The 8,187-nt window shown below is 40.1% G+C and overlaps 1 protein-coding gene across 1 annotated transcript in view; it reads right to left on the bottom strand.

Moving 5' to 3' along the window:
• Positions 1-5,102: 5,102 nt before the first annotated feature.
• Positions 5,103-8,187, bottom strand: part of LOC104084369 (neurexin-1-beta-like) — a 127,622-nt gene continuing 124,537 nt past the window's right edge. The window contains exons 5-6 of the mRNA XM_009588178.1: positions 7,534-7,853; positions 5,103-5,378 (exon numbers count right to left, since the gene is read on the bottom strand). Of these exons, the coding sequence (XP_009586473.1) occupies positions 5,103-5,378; positions 7,534-7,853 (596 nt within the window). The remainder of the gene's footprint in view (positions 5,379-7,533; positions 7,854-8,187) is intronic.

The following is an 8,187-nucleotide window of genomic DNA, read 5'->3' as shown; positions in this document are numbered from 1 at the left end:
TAACACCAATTTGGGTTAAAACCCCCACATAATAAAGCAAACTTTGTAATAAATGAGCTTGGTCATTTGAACACAAAAGAACAACAAAATCGAAGCTGCAAGTGGCCTCAGATAATTTTTTCTCAAACTGAACTTAAAAAGAAACTTTGATTTGCAACCAATTAATCAACAATTTAGACAAGTGTCTTGAGGTTCTCTGGATACTAACAATGTTGTAATTTAATTTACAAACATTTTTTTTTCCCCTGTGCGTACACACTGTAGGGGGTATTTTCAAAGTAGTGCTCAAGGCTTTAGACATATCCCACTGGCTTAATGGAAATTGCATAGTTTGGCTTCCTTTTTGACCCCGGTCAGCTTTCGCATTGAACAACAACAAAGAAAAGATGTCAATGGAGGGGTGCTAGTATGAGAAACTTCCAAGTTTCCATTAATTCTTTAAAACTCCATTGCCAAGTCAGAATAACAATTCACAGAGTGAAATGGAGAGGGTCCCCTCCATGCTGCTCCTTCTCAGGTAATACCTGTGAAAGGCTAGGCTTGGCGGCACGTCTCATGACCAAAATGCATCATACCAGGCTGGATGGTGTCTCTTGAAGCTAATCCACAGCAGAGCTAAAGACAAAGCAGCCCACGCAGAAGTCGGTCTTCTCTGGACCGTATAGTGCAGAAAACGTGAAGTATCATTGCTGATTAGGTCCAGGCATATTTTTGCCTCTAGTTTCTCAAGCGACTGGTCAAGATTTGCCTTTGATGGCCCAGTGTGCTACAAACTGCCTGTATGAACCCTTCCTCTCTAACAACAACTAACAGCGAGTCTTATCCTCTGAGCTTGACACAAAGCTCTGGTTTCAGAGGCAAAATTCTCTGTAGACTGTAAAGCTAATGACAATTGCTATTATTTAGGAGTTCAACAACAAGGCTGCATGAACAAAAGCATGTGTTTCTTAAGTAGCTTACACATTAAGGATACTCTGATATAGAATCTATATATAGAAATGACTTGGGTAAGATTTTCAAAAACATTGAAGTAATATAGAAACATTAATGAGTTTGAGGGAACTTTTGAAAACCTCATCCTAAGCACACATTCACTTTGTTTTTCTTTTTAATCTTTGCTTTTTAAACACAAAACGGGGGAAAACATAGCTCTGCAATACGCAACAGAAGACCAGGATGGCACCAGAACTTACGCAATTTGGCTTCTTCTATGAGATTAATGTCCTTGAAATCTTTCTGCCAGTGACAGATTTGACTGAATTGGTTGAGGGATTCAATATTTATTAAGAGAGACAGACAGACAACCACGCGATCACACAAGTCATACTTGCGAACAACAAACCAATCAGGCAACCCAACACGCAGGTGTGCTGAAAGCTGCATTTCTAAAGCCACCCTATTTATATAACTGCAGTGCTCCAGCTGAAGAGCCAATAATCGATATGCAAATACTTTGCAGGAGAATGGGAAAGTCAGATGTGATTGGGTAGCAAATACTAAAACATAGCTAGAGAATTTTAGCGGTCACGGTATCCTATTTTAATTTTTTTTAGAGATCCTAGTTGAGTGTCAGTATTAGCAAACAATTAAGTTTTTAAATAATCAACTGAATTATCAAAAATAATTAGAAGAAACTAAAAAAGCATAGTCTGATAGCTTAAATAAAAATGGCAAAAAAAAGGACGTGGGTTTCATGCACCTAGCTAGTTTTCTGTCTACCTGCAATTAAAATGTGAGCACTTCCACAACTACCATAGAGATCCTAGTGCAAATGAGATTTGTCCTTAACTCTTGAATTCCCCAGGTTCTGTCATCTACCAAGCATGTATGGGCGCTGAGCACTGTGGTGCTGGAAGCTATGGGATTCATTTTACACTAGTGAGCATCTGTTGAGTCAAATCCCTGTGATTTACCAGACCCCTGGGGAAGAGCTTTGCCTACTGGGGCCAATGAACTGCGGACTGGTTGGTGTGAACGTCCAGAGGAAGAAGTGGCAGCAGTGCAGAGGCACGGAAGGAACCCAACCCCTGTATGTAAGAACAGGCATTGCAAACCACACAGTGGATAATTTAAAACCAAGATGGGTGGAAAATACTCTTCCTCCTATTAACTACATTGATTTAATGATTAGTGTGTCTCCAAAAAATATATTCATGTTTACTATCCTATGTAAAGGTCATGTACTCAACCACCATTCTTAAAATTGAACTCTTTCCATGGAAAACACCCCTGTCTTTTTCAAACGCTTGTTTTCATTTGGCAGGTGAAGATGCTGAGCCAAGCCTGTCATTGTCCCTGCTACAATGAATACCATTTAAATCTGCTGCTTCAATACACGTAAAGAAACATACCCTTCACCTGATGTATGCCCTCCAAAGCAACTGACCAAATTTCAGCTCATCAATTTAATATGAAGTCAATTTAACTCTGCTTGACCAAAAATCAGTGCCTATTGTTCCAAAACATGCAATCATCTCACAGTATATTGCAATTGCTGGTTAAGTGGCTTAGTGTTATTGATAAGAGCCCACTCTGATGAGAACAAAGAGGACTGCCAGAATCCCTTACGAAAAATAAAAAAAAAGCTATTTTGCACGCAACTTTCAGAAACGGTTTCCAACGCATGCTCTGTGGATGGGCTGTCATAATCAAATCTTTAGAAACGGATTAGAAATGAGCATATTATTCTTGATTTACTATCACTTCATTTATGATTTCCAGTTAATACAGATCCACAAAGCCATGCCAAAGAGATACTAAAGGCCTGATTGTGCTATCCTAATTCAAGCAAAACCCATACTCAAAGTCTTTTTGAAGCCTTTCTCCTTCTGCCAACTCTTGCAATTTTTATTGCAAGCCTTGCAGTACTTGATGTTTTGCTTAACATTCCAGCTCCTGGAGTTATACAACATGTGAATCTCCTTTATTTTCAATTTTAGAAGAAGTTTATCGCCTTCATGATTGAATAGAAAAACTTGCAAATGAGACTTTTTAAAAGCGTCAAAAATAAAAGAGAAAAAGAAGAAAGAACTTAACTGCATCATTTTGCTGAATAACTTCATAAAGCGGATGATATTCTTAGACCAAATGAATGATTTCTGAGCCCCAGTGCATACTTACGGCTCACCAAAAGTTAGCAACACATAGCTGCATATTTTAACTTAACAGAAGTCTTGTTCTTGTAACACTTAAGGTTGGGAATTTCTTTTCGTGCTCATAAAGGTACGCAAAATTTTGAGCCTCCTCCCGTCCAGTATGGGAGGAGCGGAGGACCTCTCCCGCAATCCTCAGCTCCCGCGCCAGTGGCCATGGGTTCCCCCAAGTGTCAACGGCAAAGCGAGGAGCAAAGTGGAGAAAACCTCTCACCGACCACCCAACTGCCACCAATTTTGCACCAACTGCCCAACTGGGACAAACTGGGCAGCCCAGCCCCTAAATTGCCTGCTCCAGACTACTGTAAGCTACGCGCTGATCCTACAGGACAACTCTAGCTCGGGGGCTGCTATCTGAAGAGCTTGGATCAAAGACCAGGCAGTAAACTATCCCTCCCATGATGGCTGTAAATCTGCACGTTACTTGTTAACACTGAAACAACGCAATGCTTTTTTTTTATTTCCCTCTTCCTCCCACCTTCTAATTTCCTTTTTTTTTTTTTTTTTTTCCTCCTTACCTGATACCTTTTGTTTATTCTGTAAGCTATTTGAGGCAGGGGCTGTCACTTCCTATGTGTTTATGCAGTGCCTTGCATGAAGGCTGACAGCTCTAGATGCCACTATAATCAAAGAGAGAGGGGGTGTGTGGGATTTTTAAGGCACTAAGGAAAATGAGGCATTCACCTACCATTGACATTCAATAGGCTTTGAGTACCTTTCTCCCCTTTGAAAAATCTACATTTACAAGTATAATAATTAAGATGCCTGTCATCACCAAAACATCCATTGTTAAAATATGACACAGCCCCAAGTAGGGAAAACCTTCATTTAGAGCAGAGGCACTAACAAAAAGCATTTTTTTCTTTCAGAAGCGCTAAGACCTCTTTTGTCTAAAATCATGCACAACAGTATTCAACATACTTTCTGGAAGTATCATGTCTATCTTGTATCATATATTGCATTAGTTAGATATCTGCTGAGAAACACACACCCCATCAGTTTAAGCACTAACATTGTAGATTTTTCGAAAAGAACATTTCCTATAAATAGAGATTTAAACGATCTTTAAGTATTGTAATTTTTAATTGAATTCAATACCTCTGCAAATGGAGCAAACAATCTCTGACTGATTAGATCATTTGCTTCTCTTCTATTTCAGACATGCACTGGTTTGCAATAATGTAAGGTTTACTCATTAGCAATTGCTGTTCAGCTGCATATTTTCTTCAGTAACCTAATTAATGCTAGAAAGGTAACTTTTCTTCTTGTGCATTACAATATGTCAGTGTAGTTGACACTCTTGCAGAGGTTATATATAAATAAAAATCAGAAAAAAAATGTAAAGGACAAACATGAAAGGGAATGCAGAAATTAAAAGCAGATTTTCCATGAGATGGTGAGTGACTTCATGTCCCAGTGACATCAAGATGGAAAGCGATTACTCAGCAGGATAGACCCATGGGAGTCCTATGGGTCACTAGCAGAGAAATTATTACATGCAGGTAGAATAAGAAAACAGGTATTAATTAAGAGAAGAAATTATGTCCTTAATTTGATTTAGTAGCTTCCTAGGTCTGAGTTTATTGCATGAATAACGTAGTATCCTGCAAACAAATTTCAGCTTTGACTTTGGGATGTTATCAATCTCTTCAAATCAAATCACAGGCCTGATTGCAAACTGCGTTCCAGTGCAGTCCCTGACTAATTAAGTGCATAGTCGTAATGACAACAGGGATCCTACCAGGCAGGATGTTTAGACATAGCTTAAGCAAACCACTGTGTATTATTAATGGCAAGAAGGGCTCAGTTATAGACTCAGGATGCCATGTGCTGTAACGGCATTGACACTGAACGCTTTCCTCAGAAACGTTGATTTCAGGCTCTTAGATACAGAAATATTTCTGCCAAGGTGTTTCAAATGGGCTGCATCAAGGACTCTCATCAGCCAGGCTAATAGGTGAAAGAGGTTGATCTAAACCTCCAGAACGTGCTTTGGCGAGATGCTGTGCACCTCTGGATGCTCCCGGAGCCTGCCTGAGGCTCGTGACTGTGGGACATCAAGGAGCAGGTGCTGACAGCATTGCGGTGTAGCCAGCCCAGCCAGGAGGAGACGAGGGATGGTTGCGTTGAGGTCACTGCTCCAGTGGCAGCGAGGCGATCTAAATAAATTGTGTAGATGCTCTGATAAAGTCGGTAAGGGCCACAGCTTATTTCAGGCACCACAGTCTGGAAACAGAAGATCTGTGGAAGACCTTTTCGTCTAATCGTCTCTTTCCCCTCTTCAGAAAAAATTGTACCTCACCGTAGTTGTTAGCTTAAGAAACTTTTTTCTTCCCCTAATATGCCATTGGAACACCTCAAAAAGAAAAATCTTAGTGGCTAGACATCCAAACAAGCGAGTAAATCATACTGGGAAACATTCCTGGAAGCTGAGGCCAACGGGCAAAGCAACTATACCAGTAAACTCCTATCGCCCACAAATCACGCAAGGTGCCAACTGGGAATGCTCTCTGTGACGTTCTTCCTCCCAAATTGTGCCTGGGAGTTACCTGAGAGAGTGGCAGAGGCCAAAAGCATGCTGGGAACTGTTAGAACAGTTTAACTTAGTTTAATTTTAATTTAGTAGCATTAATTTAGCCCAGATTCTTCCACGCTGTGAGGATGTCCTGCACTTTTAGATGCAGATCTTCCTCTGTGCAAATTTGATGAGGTCTTACATTTCATTGCTGCAAAATGCCGAGATCAGACTAGGTGGATAGCAAAGTGGGAGATCCTATTTAAAACAGAATTAAGAACAAAGGAAATGTATTGCCTATTTAATAAAAACACTGTAGTTTACTACAATCATCATTAAAAGAACTGCAACCTGTGATCTACAATGGATGCCTTTTTTTGGAGGCAGCTGGTTCCATGTATCTCTAGTTGGGTTTTATTGCCCCTTTTTTCTTCCCCCCTTTGGATTCTCATGCACTTCAAATAAACAAGGAAAATGCATAAACCCCATGTTTATTTGAAAATACAAGTCAAAATGTTTTTTTCAAAGCTCACTTTTAACTTAAATGTTCCGCTTCCTTATACAAAATAACAATTTTTACTTTTACATCACTGTAGTTTTCAATCCGTAGCATAAAGTGTACCAAAATACTACAGACAGAAAAGCTGAAGTGTTGAGTTTGATGCCCCGATCAAATTCCAGCTGTGAGTTGAGGTTTTACACAGCAAACAGGCAACTTGACCTCATCCTCCCAGTCTAATCAGCATGTTCTCCTCCATTCTTGAGAAAATTAACCTCATTCATCACGTCGTGCTCCTGTTCCTCCCTACGGCTCGTGACACTTGCTTTGCTCCTTGTGCTACTTCTGGATCTCAGAGTGCAGCTGTCACGGCTTGATGGCACAGCGGGTGCACAAGCAAGCACGTGAACCAAGTAAACATAGGAGTTTTTAGCAGTGTAGCTTGTTCTGTTTTGTTTTTGGTTGGTTGGTTTTTTGTTTTGGGTTTTGTTGGGGTTTTTGGGGCGGGGGGCGTTTAGGCAGAACAAATATAAAAATCTTCTCTGCCACAGAAACGTCCTCGTAAGTTTTAGGTTTTTGAAGTAAAAGTCTGAATGCTGTTACTCAGGGTATCCACAAGATGAAGGGACTTAATTCACTCACCTGTTTTTCCCCCTCCTTTTCCCCAATAATTAAATTCCCCCACATATTATACAGAGATCCTGACAAAACCTGAAAGCTACTAAATATATCACTAAATTCATGAGATGCAAATAACCTCAACAAATAGTAAACAACAGCCTCCAGACTTGGTGCCTGAGCCTCCCAGGGTGCAGAGTGCTCTTAATTCCCTCTGCTGCCACTGCCTCTTATGCCCAAGATGATGATGAGTCATGGGACTAGAGAAACTGCTAATTCCTTCTTTTCCAGCCTCTTCCAACTTTTTGTCTTCACACCTCCTTCCTGTTCCCTCTTCAAACTGGGTCTCTTTTCTCTAACTCATGGATAAAGTGACCACTTCACTTCATTACTTCTAATTCCAGATATCCTGCATTCCTACACTGAAAATAATCGATGTAAGTCATCAAAGGAAGAAAGAGTATTTAAAAATATGCACCACTATGAAGATGGATGACAGGGTAATAAAACTCAGCACAAGAAAAATCTGAACTGGTAAGTTTGCCCAATTTAGAAGAACAGCAAAGTCCTTCCTTTCCCTCTAAATGCTGATCAACATCGCATCCATGAGCCATGTACGGTACAGAACTTTTGTCTGTAATTCATGCATTTCTTCAATAGGAACAATTTCGTCTGCAGAGTGAACACGATATAGGAAGCCACACTCAAAGATGGGAAAATATTTGCAAAAGGCGAGGAAGCCGACTAACCTGACCAATAGGTTCTTTTGTCGGGGTCTTTCCTCTTCTAGCGGTGCTTGTGGCCAAAGTGGTGGTTGTTTCCATGACTGACGTGGACATCTCAGACTGCATCGCTGTGGCTGTGGACTCAGTTGTCATAGAGGAAGGCACTTCACCAACAAGTCTCACATTTCCTTCTATCACGATGTTGGCATCATTTTCTGCTGCCATATTCAGAACTTTCAAGCCATTGTAGTAAAGACCAGAGAGCTGGCCTTGGAAAGGATGGCCACGTTCCTTGCCTCCAATTTTTATGGTTGCTTGGCTATTGAAGATTGTGAGCTGACGCCCTGTGAAGATAATATTATATACATGCAAAAATGTTGACTGTGAACACTATACACAAGTGATAACAGATTTTCATGGGGTGAATAATGGGAGCAATAAACTATAAGAAAAGGATTTGACTCATAATTCATTGCTTTTTAATGAGGTGTCCATGAAATGCATAAATTTTGAGAGCATTTGCATTTTTCTTAATTTACAATGTTTTAGGATTTTTTTTTTTTTTTGCTAAAAGGCCAATCAAATATATTTGCAAATGTGTTTAGTAGTACTACAAATGATACCCCTCTCCCGTTTACCTGAAAGCAGTGTTAAGCTTTTTGGTGTGTGTCAGGAATG

The sequence above is a fragment of the Fulmarus glacialis genome, unplaced genomic scaffold, assembly GCF_000690835.1.
Source record: "Fulmarus glacialis isolate BGI_N327 unplaced genomic scaffold, ASM69083v1 scaffold2022, whole genome shotgun sequence".
In the NCBI taxonomy this organism is placed as follows: domain Eukaryota; kingdom Metazoa; phylum Chordata; class Aves; order Procellariiformes; family Procellariidae; genus Fulmarus; species Fulmarus glacialis.
Note: the sequence above shows the minus strand (reverse complement) of the source record. Positions and strands in the feature narration are given on the sequence as shown.